This window comes from Furipterus horrens, unplaced genomic scaffold, assembly GCF_987537825.1.
Source record: "Furipterus horrens unplaced genomic scaffold, mFurHor1.1.pri manual_scaffold_5, whole genome shotgun sequence".
NCBI lineage: Eukaryota > Metazoa > Chordata > Mammalia > Chiroptera > Furipteridae > Furipterus > Furipterus horrens.
The window spans coordinates 51696229-51721234 of NW_028327175.1; the positions used below are offsets into that span (position 1 = coordinate 51696229).

The window sequence follows — 25006 nt, forward strand, 5'->3', positions numbered from 1 at the left end:
TTGCATGTAAGCAAAGAAATCAGTAAAATACAACTTCCAGTCCAGTGGTAGAAGCTGGTGTGCTAAGAAGTAAGTGAACTAGCTTTTGCTCAGCAGGAAATAGCTGTCCAAGTAAATAGAAAAGTTTTATTTAACATGAAATCCAACTTAGTTGATTTTTAAAAATACCCCGTTAAATTGAAGAATAATGATAAATACTTTTCACATGTAATAACTTTCTATTTCTTAGAAGAAATAATTTTTAAACCTATTTTTAAAATTATTAAATAGATTTTGAAATTAACTATTATTTTTCCGTCTCAAATCAAACTAATGTCTGTCTGAAAAAAGGGATGTTTACAAATGAATTAGTTTCTCTATTCTCATTTTGACAACTATCAACATAATTTTTTAACTTCAAGAGACCAAAAATTTAAATTGATTATAATTCACAGAATTTGCCATTAAATTTCTCCAAATAACATACATATAATTTTCCACCACATGATTTTTCCACCACATGATTTTATTAATTTTTATTGTGTGGGTTAAATCAATTGTATGAATGCCTGTTGAAAATTGATAGTATGCTAACAACATTGGTAGGTAAGTGAAAGAATTTTAAGCATTGCAAAAGAAGAGTAGTTGTTTATATACGTGATAATTTAGACCCCATGGATCAAATAGTATGGAAAAAATAAAGAGTGTAGGGATGTGCTGATGATACTAAAAAAGATTTGGTAGTGATGTAATGCTTTCAGTTATATGTGAATTTGCAACTTGCTTGGTTGCTGAATCTGCCACTTAAATGTAACAAATCCTAATAAATTATCATATTATTTCTTATATTTAGAAAGGACCACAGATATAATCAGTCAGTTATTTTATAGATGAGGAAATGGAGGACCAGAGTTTAAGGTCACCCCCAAGGTTAGTTGCGGGACCTTTGAATTAAGGATTATGACATATCCCTGTCTGCCTAGCACCCAGCATTCACCTGGGTTTTTAACAGTGAACAGTAAATATTTTTTGGTTAATACATACATGCCAGCACACTTTGTGAGGCTTGCCTATTATTTTGCAAACCATACCTACAGAATTCAGATCAATTTTAGAGGCTATCATATTTCCTACAAAATTGATTTAAACTATATTTTATGTTTCTTTTCACAAATAATAACCAGTGCAAATTGTTAACATGTATTTCGCCCATGTGCTGAAAAAGAGAGTCCTTACTGTTAACAAAAGGCAGGTAAAAGAATACCAAGTCTGCTTGAATCTTCCTACCTGTGTCATTTACCATGACATTTAGTTCACTTGTCTATAAAAGGAAGCAGTTGGATGAGCTCATTTCTAATACTTATTTTTAAACTTAAAAACATGGCATCTCAACAACAACACAAGATCAAATAACCCAATTTTAAACCAGATAAAGGACTTGAATAAACATTTCTCCAAAGGTGATATGCAACTGGCCACTTGCATATATTCTCTGCAGACCTCATATACACATGACAGGGTACTCAACATCACTAAGCATCGTAGAAATACAAATTAAAACCACAGTTTGATATCACCTCATATGGATTAGGATGGCTACTCTCAAAAAACCAAAATAATAAGTATTAATAAAGATGTGGAGAAATTGAAACTCTTGTGCACTGTTGTTGACAATTGTAAAATGACTCAACTAGTATGGAAAACAATACTGTGGTTCCTCAAAAAATTAAAAATAGAATTACCATCAGATTCAGTAATCCTACTTCTGGGTACATATCCAAAAGAATTGACAGTGGAATCTTGAAGTGAAATCTGCACTCCCATGTTTATTGCAGCATTATTCACAATAGCCAAGAGCTGGAAGCAACTCACACGTCCACTGAAAGGTGAATGGATAAAAAAATGTGGTACACATGTACAATGGAATATCATTCAGCCTTGAAAAGTAAGGAAATCTTGGCACATGTTACAATATGGATGAACCTAATGATGTTATAGTAAGTGAAATAAGCCAGACACAGGAAAACAGATACTGTGTGATTTCATTTATATGAGGTATCTACAATAGTGAAATTCACAGAAACGGAAACAATGGTGGCTATCAGAACCTGAGAGAAGGGAAAAAGGGGGCTTTGTTGTTTAGTGAGTATAGAGTTTTAGTTTGGTAAGATGAAAAAGTTCTAGAGATCTGTTGCACAACAATGTGAATACAGGGTGAGTGCATGAAACAGAGTTTTTATTTGTTGTATTATTTTATATACAAACAGCAGTAAACCTATTTTTGCCCACTCCTGTATACTTAACACTACTGAACACTTAAAAATGCTTAAGATAATAAATTTTATGTTATGTGTTTTTTTTTACTACCATTTAAAATATTTAAAAAGTATCTGCTTTCTTATCATTAAAAATAAGTCTTTAATTTATTCCTCTCTTGAAATGTTAATAACTAACTGTGGAATATTATTATAGTCTGGTGCCCATATGGACAGGTCTAAACACCTTAAGCTTATGGAAGAAACTTGTAAATCTGATAAGATTATTATTTTTAAGTCATTTTTTTCTATCTGAAAAAAGTGTGCACCAGTGAAAGAGCAGTGTTTTAAACACAGAATGGATGCCTTTATTGACGGACTTAAGAAAGCCTGTCTCACAGCTCTCTGAGATTTCCTTCTTTTCTTCCTTCCTCCCTCTCTCCCTTCCTTCTTCTTTCATTCTCGCTCTCTGTTTTCTATAGGTTCAGAGCTTCATGCGAGGGTGGTTGTGTAGAAGGAAATGGAAGACCATCGTGCAGGATTACATTTGTTCTCCTCATGCTGAAAGTATGAGGAAGAGAAACCAAATCGTGTTCACCATGGTTGAGGCTGAATCAGAGTATGTGCACCAGCTTTATGTCCTGGTCAATGGCTTCCTCCGGCCTTTGCGAATGGCCGCCAGCTCCAAGAAGCCTCCGATCAGCCATGATGATGTCAGCAGTATTTTCCTCAACAGGTTTGTCTTGGCATCAAAGAGTCATGTGAAAAACCCATTTGTATTTCTTAAATGATTTTTACTCTACTTTCAAAAGAATAGGTTTTATAAATTCACTTCCATGAGTTTGTGATACTGAAAATATGAAAGCTATTATTTATGTTTTATTCTTAGTCGAAATTTGCATATCTTGATCTTGAATCTTGGCGTGTAGTTTTCTGTTTTTCTTCTCTATTTGACATACGTTTTCTTGTCATTGTGTGGTGTCTGTGTGTATTGAGGAAGATTATTTCCCTCACTCACTGAGGGAAATGGAATTATTAGTAGGTCTTTACATATAATTTACACGGAAGTACTTTAGGAAGAGCAAAAAACTAACAGAGGGCTGAGACTCTAGTACATTTATTCACTTAATAAATATTTATAGTGTCTTTACTGCTGAGGATTCAATAGTGAACAAAGAAAAAATCTCTACCTTCATGGAACTTGAGTTTTGATGTAGGAAGACACACAACGAATAGGGAATAAGTGAAATATGTAATATATTATGTGATGATGAATTCTGTAGAAAAAATAAAAAGCGAAGGAGATAAGGGGGAAGGAGAATGCTTGGGTGTTTTACTTAAAATTTTAGTTATTTGTTTCTGAGTAGATGATACAAGTCCAAAAGTCAAAACAACATGAAAACATCAAATAGCAGTTTGAAGTCTCACTCTTACCTCTGCCTTTGCTTACTCCATTTTCCCCACTTTCTGTATGTAACCATTTTAATTAGTTTCTAATATATCCTTCCAGTGTTAATTGATGTAGGTGAAATCAAATACAGATTTTGCTCCTTCTTACACAAAAGGCAATGTACTTTAATATATACTTGCTTTTTTCACTTATTGATGTTTTCTGGATATCTTTTCGTGTGGATATCTAAAGAAAATTCTATTTAAAAAAAATTGCTACATCGTATTATTTTATGTGAATGTGCCATTGTTTTTTTGTTTTTGTTTTTGTTTCGTTTTTAATACAGCTAATATTCAGAAAGGCCTCAAAAATAAGTTAACATTTGAAAAAAGGTTTGAGTTGATGAGGAAGTCAGCATGTGGCTACTGTGGGGAAAATGGTGCAAACAGAGGGGACTGCCTGTGCAAAGGGCCTGAGGCTGGAGCAGGCCTGGCTTGCTTGTTTGAGAAACTGTCAAGTGTCTGTGTGAATGAAGGGCGATGTTAGAGCATTAACAGTAAGACATTGTAAGATCCTCTACTTTTACTCTACGTGAGATGGGGAAGCATTGGTGGGGTTTGAGCAGAGAGGTGGCATGACATGACACATCTTGAAAGTCTCACTCTGGCCTCTGTTGAGAATAGACTATGGGGAGATCAATAAGTTAGGTGAGAGATGACTGGGAAGCCTGTCAATGGCTATTGCGATAATCCACCTATGAGATGATTGTAATAGAGAAAGTGATTAGTGGATATATTTTTAACATGAAGCCAGTAAAATTTGTTGATGAGTTTGATGTGGATTTTGAGAGAAAGCAAAAAACAGGTAAGATCCCAGTGTTTTTTTTTTTTTGCCTGAAAAACTAGAACTATGGAGCTGACATTTATTACATGGGGAAACATTGAGGCAAGAACAAATACAAGGGAAAGATGAAGGAATTTTATTTTGGAACTAAATAAATTTTATTTTGGAGATGCTACTTCCCAACCAAATGGAGAAATCAAGTGAGCAGGGGTTGGCTATTAGACTGGAGTTCAAGGTAGGGGTCTGAAATGGGAATATAAATTTGGGAGTCCAATAGCATATGGTTAGTAAGCTGTTTGTCTAAATGAGATTACCAGGGGAGCAGGTACAGATGAATGAGAGAAGAGGAACAAGGGCTGAGCCCTGGATTATTCCAACATTTAGAGGTTAGAAAGATAAAGAGGAGCAATAATGTGATAATAAAGAGGCTCAGTTAGAGTTGTAGGGTGGAAAGCAGAAGAGTGGGTTGCCCTGGAAACTAAAGCAAGAGAGAATGAGCAACTATGTCAACAAGGTCAAATAAAATCATAACTGAGCACCAACTGTGGGTTTAATAACTTGGAGCTATGGGTAACTTTGACGGGGGATCAAAGCCAGAATGGAGAGAATGCGGTGATTGGAATTGGAGAGCACTGCCGTAAAAAGGAGCAGAGAGACAGGGTGGTACCTGCAGGTAAATAAAGCATTAAAAACTGTGTGCATGCGTGTGTGTATGTTTTCGAGATCAGATTTTTGGAGGAGAGGAGTTCAAAGGGCCAAGATGCCAGGTCATTAGAATGTTGTTTGTGTGCATACTGAAGTCATGACAAGAAGCAGTGCTGGAGAAGAGACTGAAGTGAGCTGGGAGCTACGGGCACAGGAGTTAGAAGAGTGGCTGGCGTCTGTGGATGACTGCAGAAGGGAGGGTAATGAGAGGAAGTCTGATCACAGGAGAGGAAAGGCTAGCCTTTGCTGTTGTGAGGAAGGAGGGAGACTTTCCTGCATTGGGTGGAAATGGCTCCACTCAAGACTAAACTGTATTATTTTTGCATTTTTTGTAGTGAAACAATCATGTTTCTTCATGAAATATTTCATCAAGGACTGAAGGCTAGAATAGCAAACTGGCCTACTTTAATTTTAGGTAAGTGCATGCTTTCATTTCTCTCAGTATGGCTAAAATTAGAGTAAAATAATTTCAACATCATTCAACCAAAGCTGTTGAATTTTCCCATTGTCTTATGAGCAGCTTTAGCCACTGGGAATCTTGTCTCATTGGCCTTTGGGCCCTGCCCTACTAGTTACCTTTCCCTGGCTTTTCACGGCCCTTAGCACTAGAGTCAAGCTCTACCCTGGGTGACATTCTGTCAGATCAGTCACTCAGGCATCTGATCTGGGTCCCCATGCATGCATGGCACCTGGTACTGGGAGCTACTCTCTGCCACTCTGGGTGAGTGAACACAGTCTCTCCCTTGTACCTTAGATAATTTACCAATTACCAAAAGAAACTGCCATTTTACTTCTTCTTTCAGCTGATCTGTTTGATATTTTGCTCCCCATGCTGAACATTTATCAAGAATTTGTACGCAATCACCAATACAGCCTCCAAGTGCTTGCCAATTGTAAGCAAAACAGAGATTTTGACAAACTCTTAAAACAGTATGAAGCCAACCCTGCCTGTGAAGGGAGGATGCTAGAAACATTCTTGACCTATCCAATGTTTCAGGTAAGTCCTCTGGGATCCATTTTATAAGCCACTGGTTTCAGCTCAATGTCCCTGATTCCTAGTATAATCAGAGAGAGAGATGTGCAAGGATCTCCTATGAAGAATTATAATACATATCCATCAGCTGTCAACTTGAGCTTGACACTGAGATAAATTTATGCTCCACGATCTCTCTCTGTCTAGTATATGTAATAAAACCAGGCATTTTTGAGACAATTAAATAAAAAATTATTTTTTTGAAAAGCAGCACAATTTCCTCTATACAGAAAGATGCTTCACAGAGCTCTTAAACAAGGTCTCCTCCTTCAGCATGTTTAAAAATATTATTAGGGTTATAGAATAGGGTGCTGTGTAAATGTTCCAGTGTATGCTGTTGTGTGGAAGGTTCCTGAGAAGTGGAGTGGACTCCTGGGAAGGACTTTGTTTTCCTGCCCATCCTCCCCAGCCTGTTGTGATTGCTGTTGAGTCTCGCTTGGCTGGAGCTCTGGAGAGCAAAAGGAGGGCCTCCCTGGTCACAGAGGCTGTTGGAGACTTGAAAGCCGTGGCACTGGCTGGACCAGGATCTCTTGGCTCCTCTCAGGATGCTACAGGGAGGCTGGGACTTGTCATGATGTTCACTTTATGGGATTAGAGCAACCCATGGGATCAATTACATGTGTTCTGTCCTATATCTAGGGCTCTACCATTAAGAGCTCTTAAGTGAGAATTGCAGAGACCAAAATGTGAACTGAATTGCCTGTTCTCTTGAAAAGTGTTGATTTTGTTCTTTTGAAAAGGCATCCAGTGTTCTGCCTGTGGAATTTGTGGGGCTTCTGGCCAGTCCTCCAGATTGTCATGTGGTAAACCAATTCTCTGAATCATGCATGCTAGGGTTTCTGTGGAGAGCTTTGTCCCCCACGAACAGGCATCACTGACCCTGGTGGATCATTTTATAGCCTCAGAAAGAAATATTGCTCTGGTTTGTAACTGTTTGTCTTAAAGTTTGTTAATTCTGCTTAAAATCCTGGAAGTCACCATAGAATTTTGGTAAGATTTTTAAAAACCAAAAGGATGCATTTGAAGTAACTAAATACAGTGAAACTTTATAATGTTATTGTGTGTGTGTGTGTGTGTGTGTGTGTTTTCATGGAACTGAACTGTTTGAACTTTTGCTTCTCTGAGGAAATATTTCACAAGGAAACTTCAACGCAAAAAAAAAAAAAGTTTTCTTTTTTGGTAACCTTATACAAAATTGTAATTTAAGATTTATTTACAGTGAAACACATTTTGTATTATGCAATGTTATTCTGGGATTCTGTTTGGCTATTTTTTGGTTACTTCTAGGTTATGATTAAAACTCCCTAAATTGTATCCGTTCAGCAACCCCAACTCAGGTGAACATAGAAAGGCAGAGTTGTGAAAGGCACATGGAACTTTCAAAGAGGTGCCTAGCTCCCGTCTCACTGCCCGTCGATGTCTCTCCGAGTGCTACTTAATGTAACCCTCTCAATCTTTTAAAATGGCAGACTGCACTTCTCCTTTAGGTGATGTGTCCAAAGTTGAATGTAAGGCCTGTGGATTTCTTAAAAATGCCGCGATACTCTTCCACCTCCCTTGTCTCCCTCCCTGTGGAGTTTAAGCCCCAAAACAATGACTTGGCATTTTGATTGACTCAGAAACTTCCTATAATTATCAGCCAAGCACCATTGAACTGGAAATCTCTAGGAGATCTAGATGTCTTTCTCATCCTTCAGTCATAGCTTGACTGAACATAATGGGACCAATCTACATCTCCATTTCTAGATCTCTGTCTGACTTGAGGCAGCTGAACTCTAGTTATCTCCTGACCACTAGCTCTCTGACTTTGTCATACTACTCTCACTAGACTTGTTTTGAAAGTTTGGTTGGGTCGCTATGTGGTGGTGTAAGAAACCTGGTGTGAGTCTCGTTCCCCAACCCTCTCTGCCCCTGCCAAGACTGCGGTGGCCCCAAAACCTAAAATTTAACTGAATCTCAGATGTTGAGATTCTCTGGCTTCTTCCAGGCCAGGGTAACCAAAAGCCTCAGCTCGTGAGAGCCATTGCTCTAGGAGAAGCCTCCAACTTAAAGAATTTGGCCACAATTGATCCAGCTGCAAGAAATGGGCAAATGGATTAGCTGTTTACTGTAATTGGAGAGCAAGCTAATCAATGTCTATAAAATGACAAATGTTGTTCCATGATTGAAAGGAGAATTATGATTCAACTAGATCAGCAATTTTTAACCAGTGTGCCATGGCACATTGGTATGCCCGGAGAATTTTTAAAACATGCAATACCTGATTATTTAGTCAAGAGCACTGATCTCACTTCCCTTAGATTGGCAAACAAAAAAAATGGCAACCGCCAACACAATAGTCATCTGGTGTCGTCGGCAGCCGTCCGTCTCGAGAGACGATGGTGTAGCTTCTTAAGAGTCCATCTGCACCGCCGAGAATGGCTGTGCAGTCCGACTCGGGAGTGACACGGTATCTGTCTCCTCCCGTGTTGAATCGACATCTTGCGATGACGCTGGAGTGTCCTCTCCAGTGAAGCTGAAGCTACAGAGCCTGGGCAGGGTGATATGGAGGGTCTGCTGTTGCCCATGCAGCAGACCCCCCCTCTCTTCGCAGCTGAAGGGTCCAAGGGAAAGACGGAGTCAATACAGCTTGGCTTCAGGTGCGCCGCAGGAGTTGCCGGTGTTGACTACAACGTCAAACCGCCTTAGGGACTCCGGCTCCGGATTTTCTGTCGGGGTTTACTCCCTTAGCCTTTCCCCTGAAGAGGTATGCCGCAAGGCAGCGGAGGTTTTTTGGAGTCAGAGTTTTCCTTCTCTGATGTGCCCTGACTGGAAGATCGAACCAGCGACACTTAGCTCGCAGGCCGACGCTCAATCCACTGAGCCAAACCAGCCAGGGGCTCATCTGGTGTAAATGAATCAAAATTATACCTGTTTTTTGTCAGATCAGCAAAAAATGAATAATTTTTGATGTACCGCAGAAATTTAGTAATTAGTATATATGTGGCATGAGATGAAAAAGGTTGAAAATGGCTTGTCTAGAAAGTACTTTCTATGCTTCTTGGGTTCTGGGGGAACAGATTTATAATCAGCTCTTGACTACACAGATGAGCTCTCTGCAGAGCCATCCACCCCTCTGCAGGACGTTCTTTGCCCACTTTTTGGCTGTTTCAGGCTTGTTTGTTCCCCCACGAGAAAGTGGAAAGGGCCAGTTACTAAATTTCAAATCTGTCCTCTTCAGTCTTAGCCAAGGAGCTCACTAAAATAGATTGAATTAATGCGGGGAGGATCATGAAGCTATTGACTATGCTTAGTTTTGTGGGTTTTCAGTGTATTATAAGTAGTCAGGCTCTCCCACTCCTGCCCTCTTTGTTATACAAAATTGGGTACATGAGCTGGTGGTTGCCTTGATTTTCCTGTAGGACTAGTAATTTAGAGGCAGACTTTTATCAGTTATGGGATTATGCAAAAGGAGTATTTGAAGGCCTACTTATCCCAGGAGCCTACACCAAGTGAGACAGCCCTACAGGCTGTCTTGGTGAGAGGATTATGGGATGGAGAGGCAGAAAGGCTTCAGATGGAAGGGTCTTCTGTTCCCCACCCTCCTATGACTAGGGGTTCTGTATGCACTGCCAAATCTTTGACTTGATGACATTCCTTAGGATGTAATCCCAAGAGTAGAAGGTGCAGATTGATGTCTGTGCTAATGGCGCAGTCCTCTGTGCTTCGCACATAAATGTGGGCATTCAATAAATATTAGTACATACCCAGTAAAGGCCACCATCTGCAAGAAAGCAAAAGCAGATCTGTGGATAGAGCCACCAACACGTCAGGTCAGAATGCAAGGTGCTACCCAAAGGGTCCTGGGAAGCTGTTACACTGGGCTAGTGCACTGGTCAGAGATGGGCTCATGGCTGGCCCTGCCATTTACTATGAGGCCACCTTAGAAAAATTACCAAATATTTCCACACTTTGTTTCCTTGATCTATAAAATGGGAAAGAATCCTTATGTTGTTGGAGGATTAGATGCACATGCAAACCTTGACCACCTGATTGATCCACAGTGAGCAGTGTGAGGGTATACACTGTTCTTGTATGTTATTACAATTAAACCCACTGTCCATGCTTTCTAAAAAATTTTATTTTCTAAGGCAGTAAAAAATAAATATGTTGACTCACTGTAACTTGAGTTAAATCTCTAGTCTATTAAAACCTTCATAGATTTGGTGGAGTTCCTGCCTTTGACATAATGCAGATAGTCTCTTTATAAACAAAAGTTACAAGTAAATAATCTAATTAAATAATACTTTTTACTGTGAGAAGGATGAATTGAGGTAAAGCAGGATCACAATGTCATGAGGGTGAGCATAGCTTAATCCCAAGTTTTAATTCTTACAGAAACATTGCAGTAGGATTGTCAATTTTTTAAAAATTTTGTAAAAAGGCAAATGTGTATGAAATACAGCCTCAAGTGACTTGATGACAGTTATATCTGTTTTCCTATGAACCAATTTTGAAAAACTATGGTTAAGAAATATGTTATATTAAAAAATCTAAAGAAACAATTGTTTCTTTGTAACATAATTTATTACTCTTTTCCTGTGTTCCTGGGAAAGTGTGTGTGTGTGTGTGTGTGTGTGTGTGTTTGAAGCATAGTTCATTTCAAATATTTTAAAATATATTTCTCAAAAAATGTTTTTGAAACAAAACTGCTAGAGCAGAGGTGAGCTTCTTAGAAGTGGTGACAGCACAGGAGAGAGTGTCCCAGTGTTACTCATCCTCACCTCTCACTCACACTGGCCTTTGTTTGCATTTAGATCCCCAGGTACATCATCACACTGCATGAACTCCTAGCTCATACACCCCATGAACACGTGGAGAGGAAAAGTCTGGAGTTTGCAAAATCAAAACTAGAGGAACTGTCCAGGTATGCAGAGAACTTCCAGTAAAGGCCTGTTCTGGGAAAGTAGCAAGTTAGTCTTTTGTGGAAACCTAATTGTATGTCCAGGGAGCAAGAAGCAAGATGGAATCCAGCTTCTGAGATCCACCCGAAAGCTTGATGATAGGTCTCGAGACTAGGTGTACTTTGGTTTAAGTTTGAGAATGTTCACATTTCTTCCAGCATAACAGAAAAAAAAATGACTTTTGTTGCATTTTTGTATTCATATCTTTCAGCAGGCTGGAGAAGGTATATCTTGGATTTATCCATAGCTTTCCAGTGTTTCAGATAGTTATTTATATCTGTTCCTTTAGCTTATATGGTATAAAGGTCTCTAATTTAGTCCACCTCTAAGAAATGGTATCCTAATTGCAATCTTCACTGAAAGCTTTTCATAAAATAATATATTGCTTTCCTATCGCGTTTACCAGCAGCAGTCCTAGGATTCTCGTGGATCACCCACCCACTCATCAGTTAGTCATGATGCACACTGGCCTTGCTTTGGATGCCCAGTCGACTTCCCTCACAACCCCAGTTCCATTGATACACGTTCCCAGGCATAGCTCTTGTTTGTTTGCCTGCTAGGGCAATACAAAGCACCTCTGACAGTAATCCTGTCTGTGTCGTGTCTGACAGGGTAATGCACGACGAAGTGAGTGACACTGAAAACATTAGGAAGAACCTTGCCATCGAAAGAATGATCGTCGAAGGCTGTGATATTTTGCTGGACACCAGCCAAACTTTCATCCGCCAAGGTACGTTCTTATTCAGCGGACCCACCACCCAAGTGATCTCTGCTTTCATCATATTACCACTGGCAGACCCAGGAAAGCACTTTGGCGCAGGTTTGATTTAGCTGTGTGATTAGTGCAGTTCCTGCAGGATATCCCTGTGGCCTTGCCTGAGGCTGTGGTTGGGACACACTTTTGTGCTGTTTCTTTTGAGGGGCCCTGAAAAACAGCAACACAATAGTAGATACTTCTGACTAGACTCTCCTCACTGGACTGGACATTCTCTGCAGCTCCAATGAGGACAGGTCGGTCTGGCCAATTGGAGTGTCAGTGCCAGGTGGTGACGACATGGTGACGACATCCAGGCACAGGCCCAGTAGAAACTTGCGTGCTCAAAGCCCTTTCATATAGCAGTGGGGACAATGTCTGAAGTGAAAACAGCTGTCTCTTGTTCCCATGTTTCATTAGCACTTTTGGAAGCCCCACAGGAAATGGTTTGATGCAACTGGTAGCACTAGTTATGATGAATTGTCACGCTTGATCTCTGCCACACTTCAGTAATGGTGAAGGCATCTTATTTGTGGGGTTTGCTTTGGTAGCCTCATGCAGTAAATTAAGCTTTTGAAGAGTTCAAGGTGTTTGTGCTGGAAACCATGGAGCGAGAACAGCTAAATGGTGCATATCCCTCCACAGCTCTCATTCCAAAGTGCAGAAAGTAAACCATACCCCAAATTCCATTTAAATGCTTAGCCATTATTGGGGAGGGAGCATGCCCCATGGAACTGATTTGAGACAGCATATTGCACACATTTATAATTTTGAATTTGGTGAGGAGCAGCACATAAACTTGGAACAAACCGTTAGTGTAGTTTATAATGTTTATAATGTGCCAATATTATTTGAAGACAATTTGCATTTCTGTTGCATAACAAAATGTGCTGCTTAAAATATTTTTTACTTCATCAAACCAAACATTATTTGTGCTGTGCACATTAATTTTTGCATAGACTACTTCAGAAATTTAACATATGCAATTCTACTTTCTATTATTTGTTTACAAAGAGAGAAATCACACATACATTAAAGTTTGGGAGTATAATTTAGGAAATGGTACCTTTTTTCATTTTTGGCTTTCACTAGTAATAAAAAAAATAATAGTGGAGTATAATGCTAACAACGCCAGGCCTTCTTAATTTCCCTTCTGTTCCTCTGCACAGACTGTGTCCCCATATTGGCTCCTGCCTTCCAGCCACTTGCCTGCCTTTACGTGTGTTGTCCTCCAGCAGGGAGGCCAGGAATGCCCTTCTCCATCTCTTTCGTGCCTCTTAAAGGTCTGCTTGTCCTTCCCGGCTCAAGTCACACACCTCTAATAGCCTTTTTAACATTTCCCCTTCATCTTCCCATCTCCTCTCTTGCAGTTAGAATGAATTTACCTCCCTCCCCATTTCCAAGGCCCCTTGCTCCTGGTGCATGTACAGTATTCCCTCACTTATCTCAGGTATTACGTTCTAGACCCCCCCTGCGAAGTAGGAACCTTACATTTATTCTACACTCTTAAACCTATGTAACTTTAACAACATACGTATACAGTACTGCAAAATCCCACAATATAGCGAAAAATCCACGATAAATAATTAAATAGAATATTTTTTAAAATCCTGCGATTCAGTGAGGCCGCGATAAGTGAACCGTGATATAGAGAGTGACTACTGTATTTCATCCTCTTGTGTGTTATAGGTTCATGTTTGCTTGCCTGTCCCAGTAATTATAACTCTGGAGGGCAATGTCTGTGACTTCTCTCTTGCCTGATATGATGTTTTCCATGATAAGATACCTGGAAGAAGGGCATTGGATTAAACTGAATTGCTTGTTGAATTGCAGTTTTGTTTGTAAGGTGTCTTATTTTGTATTTTTCTTGTGTTTAGAGTTTGCTGAAAAATATTTACTAATTGATGAGCTTTATAATATTTGAGAATAGAAACAAAATTTTCTATTACTAATATTTAATTTCTGAGAGAACTTTTGATTGAAAAGGATGATTATACATAAACATTTAATATATCTCTACAAACTTAGACTGGTTTGATCTAAGTTTGTAAAAACATCTGTAATGAAAAATGCCTGAAGTTTGAATATATTGAATAAGTCATATTTCTTTTCATTGCACCTGGAGGAAAATCAGTTACAAGCCACTGCTCCCTTTGATTCAAGTCCAGATGTTATTATTCCTTGATCTGTATCAATTTCTAAGGCACTCCTGTCAGCTGGTAATATATCTCATGTTATTATTGTATTGATGTTGATGCAATTATTTGCCTTTCAGCAGTATTTTTCTGAATTGTTTGGTTTGGTTAGTCTGTTTAGGAGTTACTCAATAATGGTGGTTTCCGGAAATCACACTTTAATATGAAAGTAAAAAATCATCGAATTACAGATGGTTTGGAAAGTTTACATTGTTTTGTTTTGGTTGCTCCTATTATCACTCTTATAAATACCCTTAACAGGCTTTAAAACCCATGGAGGTGGTTTTAAAAAAAAATTCTTTAACTTTGAGGGATTCTGTTTTCTGTGAAATGGACTACAATTTATCTCTAATTGTGTTACTTACTGTTAGGGGTGATATAAGGTGTGCTTTCATGTGTGTGTGTATGCTCACACATGTGCATCGTTTCAATATTAAATGAATTTTTTTTTCTGAGGAATAGAAAATATAAGTCATCCAGGTTCTCTGAAAGAGCAGCATCAGCTAATCCTAAATGTCAGTCCACAGGAATTTAGTATTGAAATAAAAGAAATTTTATTATAAATTGATTCCAATTATTAGATAGTTGGTGAATAGGATGCAAAGGACTTTATCATAGTAGGGGTCTGATATTGTTCATTTATTTTCTAAAATCTATTTAAAGTTTTCTGAACAAATAAATGTATAAGTGTCTGAGGCAATAATAGGAAGACAGTATAACTATGTCACCAAAGGTCAAATGCTGTTTCCTCCACTTTTTTTGCTGTGATATTGGACAATCTAATTAACTTCTCTTTGCCTCAGTTATGTCTCCTTAAGTTGTAGAACCTATATTTCAGGGTTCTTGTGAAGATTAAAAGAGCTAATGCTCACAGAAGCACCTAAACTAGTGCCTGTGAGATTATGAGGTAAACTTTAAAAACCAAGATCCAAATTTTGGAATGAGTTTCTATTTTCAATAGCATAAAATAGATATAAAGTTTAGTGGAAGATCAAGGCACTCTAAATTGACATTTTGTACAGAATCCATTATCCATAATCAACATTGTCTTGTGGAAATGTGAACCAAGAAAATTAAATAAAGGTGACTGAATTCAGAGCAAAATGTGTTAAGAATAAGAGATTGACTTCTCTGGTACCTTAATCATTCTTACATGCAAAATTATGTACTTTTAATGTACCAGTGTTTTTTGAAATTGTAGTATAGACCCCAGCAATACTTATACCTTCTCAAATGCCTAATCCAATACCTGGACATTGCTCTTCATTTTTTTTTTTACTCTTAGTGGAGTTAAGATTAATGTCATTATGTCATTAAAGAGACAAGGGGTAACAAATGCTGGTATGGATATGGAGAAAAGGGAACCTCTGTGCACTATTGATAGAATTGTAAATTGGTGCAGCCACTGTGGAAAACAGTATGGAGACTCCTTAGAAAATTAAAAATAGAACTACCACATAATCAAACAATTCCACTTCTGGGAATGTATCTAATGGAAACAAAAGCACTAACTTGAGAAAACATCTGCACCCTCATGTTCATAGCAGCATTATTTACAATAGCCAAGACATGGAAACAACCCAAGTGCTCATTGATGAGGAATGGGTAAAGATGTTGTGATGTACACACATGTGCAATGGAGCATTATTCAGCCATAAACAAAACAAAACAAAACAAAACCAAGGAAATACTACCATTTCTGACAACATGGATGGACCTTGAAGGCATTACACTAAGTGAAATAAGACAGAGAAAGACAAATACTGTTATGAAAACACTTATATGTGGAATCTAAAAAACAAAACAAAACAAAAAACCATGAAGTCATAGAAAAAGAGATCAGATTTGTGGTCACCAGAGGTGGGGGAGGGGAAATTGAAGGAAGGTGGTCAAAAGTTACAAACTTCCAGTTATAAGATAAATAATACTAGGGATGTAATGTATAGCACAGTGGCTGTAGTTAACACTGCTGTATGATATACAGGAAAGTTGTTAAGAGATTAGATCCTAAGAGTTCTCATCACAAGGTGAATTTTTTTTTCTTTCCTTTTTATTGTTTCTATATGATGGATGCTAACTACTGTATTATGGTAATCATTTCACAATATATGTAAATCAAACCATTGTGCTTTGTGCCTTAAACTTATACAATGATGTATGTTAATTATTTCTCAAAAAAACTGGGGTAAAAAGGTAAAGCAAACAAGCAAAAAAGATAAAAATAAGAGCATTAGCCAGTCTTGAATGTCAAAGTATGGGATTTTAGTGATTGAAATAATAAGTTTTGTTGCAAGTTGACCCCAATTGTTAGGTAGAGATGATAGAGATGCAAAGGGCCATATTTTAACAATGGTCTGATACTGAGGAATTACTAATTTAATACTAATTATTTCTCTATTTGGATTAACTAGAGAGGAATCTGTAAGTCTCATGGTTGTATTAAAAAATCATTTCATATACAAGATAAAACGTGAACGATCCACTTAATGTGTTTTTTCAATATAATTATTTTATAAACCAAGCAATAGTGTTGAAATTGCTCACTTTTAATTGAGCTGTATATATTTCTGTATATATCTACAATGCATAGTTTTCTAGTTGGATATGAGGTGAACAGTTATAGATTAAGCATATTAGTGTGTAGTTGCCAAGGTAACATTTATTTTTTAACCTCAAAGCTGAAATTTGCAGTAATTGCTAATACATGAGTTAACAGTGTATTCTATAATTTTCTGATTTATGAAATAATTAAAGGCTAGAGGATTTACCAATGAATATATTATTATTGAGTTTTCATAGCCTTGGTAATATTCTTTCTGAAAATGTCTCCCAAACCCACTTCTCCACTAATATATCTGCCTAAGCCCCAGTCTTTCACTCTGCCCCAACTGACTTGCCTGGATGACTCACAATCAACCATGGCTAAGCTAGAACTTACTGCCTTTTGTCATCCATTCCCTTTTCAGGTTTCAGTTTTTATGAAGGTGAATCCACTGCCATCTCTTGGCCATGCCACTCTGAGATGCTAAACACCGAGAGCTCTTTAGCCTCTCAGGCCTCAATTTCCCCTTCTGCAAAATGAGGGGATGACCAAGGTGCTCTGAAAAATCTCCTCTGGCTTTGATTCCACCTGTGAGTCCCATGAATGCAATCCGTCTGCTGCTATTACTTGTTCATCTGCTTCTCTAAGGGTTCTGCCTTGAGTTTTCCCATCCCTTCTTTACTCTTCAAATTTAATTGCTTGCTGCCTGCATTCTCTGCCAGTCTGCTCCCACCTTCCTCACCTCCCTCATTCACTCTCCTCTTGCCTGTTCCCTTCAGCAGAATCAAGCCTTCTTCTACCCTTCTACCCTCCGTTGCCCAGTCCCACACTCTTTCAAGGACTGTTTTGTGCTATTCTTCAGGCCCCAATAGCTGCCTCTCTCTCTGTCAAGGAGCCCACCCAACACTCACTTAGTTAGGTGGAATCTGGGCATGGAGGCTTTGAGCCCTTTACCGCCCTGTACACCTTTAACTCTTCATTAACGAGTAGATGTTATTTAAAATATTTATATATTAATGTGAACATGTTTTGACCCACAATCATAGTTTTACAATTTTGTGTCTATGAAGAATTTACTGCCCCCTCCCCCTTTAAACCATGCTCATTAAAAAAGTCAGGACACCCAGAAAATGTATGAAGAAGAAAACAGGGTTGCCTGCAGTCTCACCTCTCAGAGGTGATCTCTGTTAATATTTAAGGGTTCAATGCACACTAAATGGCTTTTAAGAGGCTGATCTGAGCCTTTCTAAGGCTGCATTTGGCATAGGTGGTAGAGATTAACCAATACTAGAAATTATACTGGCTCAGGCAATTTCAGAAGTCAGAGGCAAGGTATTTGCATAACGCTTAGTACTTTTGGGTTTGATATTTAACTTAGAATGGGATTTTATTTTGGCGGAAGGGAGGTCATTATTAGAGTGAAATTATATGAAGTCTATGTACAGCTTCTCACATGGAATGGAAGAGAGTTTTGATCACAGAAATGCCCCGGGTATAGACTATATGTAGTTTCTTTTCCGTTTAGATTTCACAAAGAATTTTTATCACACATAATTTAAATATAACCTGAAATAGCTGTCTTTTAAAAATAATCCTGTGGTCAAGATGGTGTCATAGGCAGACATGGCTCCCCTCTTCACACAACCACATCAAAATAACAACTAAAATATAGAACAATCATCACTCAGAACCATCAGAAATTGAGTTGAATGGAAGTTTGACAACTATGGAATTAAAGAAACCACATCCATCTAGACTAGTAGGAGTGGCACAGATTCTGAACGGGCTTGTCCCTCACCCACATGTGGTGGATAAAAATTCTGGGGGGACATCTCAGGAGCAAGGAGTCCCAGTCCCACACCAGACCCCCCCAGCCCAGGGTTCCAGTGCCAGGAAGATAAGTCCCTATAATTCTGGCTGCAAAAACCAGTGGGGATTGAGTTAGTGGAAGAAACTGCTGGAGCCCCAAGCAGTTCCTCTTAAGGAACCCGTGCATGGACTCATCTACTCAGACTCACTCCCTCTGAGCTCCAGCACCTGGGCAGCAGCTTGAAAGGCACCAGTGGCATAAAGGGAGGAACTGAAGTATCTGGCGTCAAGGCGAGCAGGGGCCATTGTCCCCTTTCTAAACCTTCCCCACACAGGGCTGGCAAGCTGGTGCCATATCTGAGACTGTCAACCAGGCTTATGCCTCATGACCCACCTTGAAGATCCTCAGAGACTCTGCCCCACCCAAGCTGCTTTTTCATATGAATGGCTGGTCTTGGCTCATGCTTCACAACTTCCTAAATCCTCTCAACAACCAACTGCTGGTGTCAGTGAGTCCCAGGCCCAGCATTAGCAGCAGCCAGTCTAGATTCAACGCTTGGGAATTTCACGTGGGAATCAGCAAGCCCCAAACAAGTAGTCATCTCAGATTGTTTTATAGCTCATGCAGGGTGGTTCAGGCAAGACACATGTGGGGGATGACCTTGGCCTCCATCACCTGGGAAACCACAGGGCTAGCAAACCCAGTGGACAGCTACAGACCACATCAGAGTACCACCACCCTGCCCCTGCACAGCTGATCCTCCACAGAGGGTAGAGGTTGGTGGTCAGTGGTCACAGCCAATCCTGGCAACTCACTAGCCTGGCTAAATCCCTCCCATTGACCTGACAACAGGAGCCAAGGCTCAACTACAAGAAGAGGGTGTACTCAGTCCACACAAAGGGTATACTTCCCAGATCGGGTAATAGGGGAGGCTGCCACTGGACCTTACAGGACATCTACTACATTAGGCCACACTACCAAGATATAGAATCAAAGCAGCTCTACTTAATACATAGAAATAAACACAGGGAGGCTGCCAAAACGAGGAGACAAAGAAATGTGGCCCAAATGAAAGAACAGATCAAAACTCCAGAAAAAGAACTAAACAAAAGGGAGATAAGCAATCTATTGAAAGCAGAGATCAAAACACAGGTTATAAGGATGCTCAGGAAACTTAGGGAGGACCTCAACCGCATAAAAAAGATCCAGTCAGGAATGAAAGATACACTAATTGAAATAAAGAACAATTTACAGGGAAACAACAGTAGAGTGGAAGAAGCCAAAAATCAAATCAATGACTTGGAAGATAAGGAAACAGAAAACAACCAATCAGAACAAGAAAAAAGAATCCAAAAAAATGAGAATAGTATAAGCAGCTTCTAAGACAACTTCAAGAGGTTGAACATTCACGTCATAGGAGTGCCAGAAGAAGAGAAAGGGCAAGAAATTGGAAATCTATTTGAAAATATAATGAAAGAAAACTTCCCTAATTTGGAGGAGGAAATAGACATGCAAGTCCAGGAAGTACAGAGTCCCAAACAAGATGGATGCAAAGAGGCCCACTCTAATACATATCAGAATTAAAATGCCAATGATTAAAGATAAAGAGAGAATCTTAAAAGCAGCAAGAGAAAAACAATTAGTTACCTACAGGGGAGTTTTCATAATAGTGTCAGCTGATACCTTAAAAGAAACTTTGCAGGCTAGAAGGGATTGGCAAGAAATATTCAAAGTCACGAAGAGCAGGGACCTACACCCAAGATTGCTCTATCCAGCAAAGCTATTATTTAGAATCAAAGGGCAGATAAAGAACTTCCCAGACAAGAAAAAACTAAAGGAGTTCATCATCACCAAGCCATTATTATATGAAATGTTAGAGGGATTTATTTAAGAAAAAATAGAAGATCAGAACTGCAAACAATAAAATGTCAATAAATATGTATCTATCAACAATTGAATCTAAAAAACAAACTAAGCAAACAAAAACAGAGACAGAATCATGGATAAGGAGAGTGTTTTGATGGTTACCAGATGGGAGCAGGAATGGGTGAAGAGGTGAGGGGATTAAGAAGTACAAATAGGTAGTTACAGAATAGCCATGGGGATGTAAAGTACAGTATAGGGAATGGAGTAACCAAAGAACTATATGCATGATCCATGACATGAACAATGGTGTGGGGACTGCCTGAGGGAGTGGGAGGTAGTAGGTGGAGTGGGGCAAAGGGGAAAATCAGGACAACTGTAATAGCATAATCAATAAAATACAATTAAAAGATACAAAACAAAACAAACAAAAAATAAAGAATCCCTTAACTAAATGTGTTGACTTATATAATTGGTATATTTTTATAATATACATGTATTGTATGTATGTTCTGTTTTTTAAATACAAAGTAAACTCTATTACTATGCTATTTATCTTTCTTCAGTCCTTAGGAAGAATAAATTCTATTTGCTTTTTATTATGTTATTACCATATGTGGTTATACAATATGTACCTTATTGTTAGGTTAATAAGTTCATTGATATCAAATCACCAAGGACAGATGGCAGAAGTGCCTCCTTCTTTGAATCCAATTTGGCTTTTTATCCAACTTATTTTCTAGCTTAGAGATGAATAATCAATTCTAAAGTGTTTTATAAAAATAGTAGAAATTAGTGTGACTCTTAAAACACAATGTATCATTTCTTCTGCTTAGAGTATAGATTTACTTGTTCCAGTGGTGCATGCAATGAATCTTTGGTGTTTATTGCATCAGGAAGAGCTCTCACTTCACAGAGCTTTAATTGCTGTGTATTATTCACTTTTATGATCACCAGGTTCTCTGATTCAAGTACCTTCCGTTGAGAAGGGGAAACTTAGTAAAGTTCGCCTGGGTTCCTTGTCCTTGAAAAAGGAAGGAGACAGACAATGCTTCTTATTTACGAAACACTTCTTAATTTGTACAAGAAGTTCAGGAGGAAAGCTGCATCTGCTCAAGGTATTGGTTTTACAAGACTATTCTATTTATGTTTCATGCATTTAAGAGACATTCAGGTTAATTTAATTATGACTCTCCTATGCCTGGTATTATAAGATATTGTCACAATTGCATAGTGAGGTAATTGTACAGGTACTAACCTTGACATTTACTTTTTTGTCATATGGCTCTAAAGAAATAGAAATTTAAGTGTGCATTACAGTTAGGAAGTGCAATTAAAATTATAACCTGAACAAAATTATTACTAGTTGATAACTACTGAGCTACAAAAGTTTCATCAAATCACTACAGTGCCCATTTTTGTTAATAAAGTTTTATTGAAACATGGCCACAGTCATTTGTTTACATTTTATCTGTGGCTGCTCTTATGCCTTTTAAATGGCAAATTTGAGTAGTTGTGATAGAAATCATATGGCTTGCAAAGTCTAAAAGATTTACTATCTGGCTCTTGACAGAAAAGATTTGCCTCTCTATACTTTCTGTTATTGGTGTCTGAAAATATTGTCCAGCACTATGATAGTGGCTTTCTACTGCTTCAGCCACTTCCTGGTTGGTGAGTTCAGCCTTTGCTGAGCTGCATTCCCTCTCAGGAGTCCCTAAGGTGGCATCTAGTGTCCTGTACACTGAGTTAGTAAATTTTATAAACATTGGAAGTGAGAGTGGGTTGGGGAGAATTATAAGTTAAACGAATTCAATTACTTGTACACATGTAAATTTAATTTTGGAATCTATAAAAAATTATTTATGATGTAGAATTGCTATGCTTTCTACTGTGGCAACTTGTGTATAAGGTTTGCAAATCAGAGCTTCCCAAGCTATGCAAGATTCTCAGCCTCCTAATGAAAATTTGGCTTCTTTTCAGACAGGTGGGGTTCTCTCTCTAATAGACTGTACCTTGATTGAGGAGCCCGATGCAAGCGATGATGACTGTAAGTCACAATCTATCACTTAGAATTATATTAGAATGAAAAAGTCATATGGTTTTTATTTGTTTATAGCTAAGAAGAGCTGCTTAAGGAGGCAGTAGAGATGCTGAGAATACACTCCCTGAAGTCATTTGTGTATGAAAAATTCTGTTGAACCATCTAACCTGTAAACCTCATTAAACCATTGTTGGGAATTCTCATTTTATTGAATTTGTCTCATGATAGTGACTTTTCAGTATCATGCAGGGAAGAATAGAATTAAATTAGAGCTCTGTAGATAGTGGAGATTAAAAAACAAAAAACAAAACAAAACATGAAATGAAAAGGAGATCAGGATCGTAGTCCTGGGTAACCTACTGACTTCAGCTTTTTTATCTGCTTCTGAGCTTAGTAAAGCCTCCTCCATGCTGAAGAAGTACCATATTGCTGAAATGAGATTCTGGACTTGAACATCGATCACATTACTACGACTATGTGAAAGCAGCTATTACTCATAGTTTTGCATTCACATCTAATTGTTTGGTTTATGTGTATTGAAGCCAAAGGTTCTGGACAAGTGTTTGGACACCTGGACTTTAAAATAGTGGTGGAGCCTCCAGATGCTGCTCCTTTCACTGTAGTCTTGTTAGCACCTTCACGCCAAGAGAAAGCCGCTTGGACAAGCGACATAAGTCAGGTAAGCAAGTGACTTTTGCTATAAGCTTTTTTTTTTTTTTATTTTATTTTATTTTTTTTAATTTCATGACATTAACTGTTGGGGAGGATTTTTAGTGAATTTATTTTTAGTAAAAAATTACATCTGGTTGCTCTATATTACCACTGTGTATCTTGATATGCTGGAATCATTTTCGTGTGTGTGTGTGTTTTCTTTTTATGGTTAAAAGTTACATCAAATGTAGTTGCAATTTAGTTTCTGGGCATTTTGGACTATTTTTAAATGTGTTGAACAGTATTAAAATATCCCTGTTAATAACTTCTCCAATGACCCCAATGGATTTTTTTTTCTTATTTGTTTATGAGGTAGGACAATGGTGAGAAATACAAAAACAGCGAACAAGGGCACTATGGTGAGAAACCAGAAATGAAGAAATCGCACAAAGAAGAGATACTGTCTGTAGTATGAAATCTGAAAATGAGCTCTTATATTTCATATGGAAAAATATTGAAAACAAATTTGCTTATTTTTCTTTGATGAGCAATGTCTAGTTAGAGCATTGTTGCATTTATTCAGAAATTGGAAATATGTCAGAATTAGTCATGATTGGACTTGGGCATTTTAAACTCCAAGCTCTCTATTAATTTTGGCTCCGTTAACCAATATAGGAGGAAAATGTTTGTGTAAGGAAAATATTAAAAGAAAGCTTGATAATTATCTTCAAAGTTGTTACCTCAAGGAAGATTAGGCAAACAGAAAAAGCATATACTATAGATTCTATTGCCTCTTTTTTTCTGATGAGCTCATAGTAATTTATATATAAGACAGGTAAAAATCTGAACTATACTAAATTCTTTAGGTAATTTTTTTCTGAGTGACTGAAAACTGAGGGGAAATAGAAAAAGTGTCAAAAATAATTATTTTTACATGTCAAAGAAATTTTTCAGACTTAGTCTCATTTGACCTTTATAACGGTATTCTGAAAGTAAATAGAAATATTACTCCCATTTCACATGTGAGAAACCTGAGGTTTGGAAGGCTAAATGTTTGTCCAAAGTTACATAACTGTGTTGAATCAAGACTCAACCTAATCTAGGTCTTCTATTAACACTCTAAACATCCTTTGCAGGACTTTTACTTATATATACCAATGACTACTTTGATGGTGAATAAATAGCTATGGGTGAAGATACTTCTTTTTTGGCTAACAAAGTAATGAAAATGTGGGAGCTTTTATATTTGCATGATTACATCTTTGTGGTGATTTATCAATGCTTTCATTAACTCTATGCTGTATGAATTAATACTTTAGTTTTTGTTTGTAATGCATCTCTGACCCTGTGAACTCTGAATCATTCACTAATTCTATGAATGTTGATTGAGCGATCACCATGTGTTGCCAGGTATGTATGGCGTAGGTACCAGGCTCTGCTCTCAACTGGTTGACTATTAGGGAAGAAAAGGAAGTAGGCAACTTAATGCAACAGAAATTTGTAAGTGTTGTGAAGCCAAGATAAATAGGAAGAATAGCAATAGGCAAAGGTGTTTTTCTAGCTGCTTCTAGCTTCTACCTTATGTACCTGGGGCTCCTAAGATACACAGTTGATAAAAGTATTTTGGGATCTTCCTTAGGGTGTCTGGTGAGGCTTTATTAGAAGAGAAAGACCTATAGGGTGCATGAATGAGTCTAGGCCTGGTCCTTTAAAGATAGGTACCCAATGCTTTGCCTGCCACAAGCATCCAAGTGAGACTGTACTTAGGCTACATCTTGTGGCAGAAGCATACAACTTCCTCCTATTTCTCCAGTTTGCTATGGTTAGTGTGTTAAATTGCATTCGAATATATCTACAATGGAACTGGAGGAGGACATTAACAGGAAGCTATATCTCTTTTAGGGATGATGATATCATTAAATGAAATTACTATGTTCAGTAGAGCCTTGATACTGTGTGACTTTGACACTTACGATTTTACTCATTCAACAAATTGATTTAT

The 25006-nt window shown here is 38.1% G+C and overlaps 1 protein-coding gene across 1 annotated transcript in view; it reads left to right on the top strand.

Moving 5' to 3' along the window:
• Positions 1-25006, top strand: part of RASGRF2 (Ras protein specific guanine nucleotide releasing factor 2) — a 189854-nt gene that overhangs the window by 73862 nt on the left and 90986 nt on the right. Inside the window, exons 5-12 of the mRNA XM_090276431.1 lie at positions 2717-2970; positions 5508-5587; positions 5976-6169; positions 11002-11111; positions 11760-11878; positions 21270-21430; positions 22293-22359; positions 22896-23032. Of these exons, the coding sequence (XP_090132557.1) occupies positions 2717-2970; positions 5508-5587; positions 5976-6169; positions 11002-11111; positions 11760-11878; positions 21270-21430; positions 22293-22359; positions 22896-23032 (1122 nt within the window). The remainder of the gene's footprint in view (positions 1-2716; positions 2971-5507; positions 5588-5975; positions 6170-11001; positions 11112-11759; positions 11879-21269; positions 21431-22292; positions 22360-22895; positions 23033-25006) is intronic.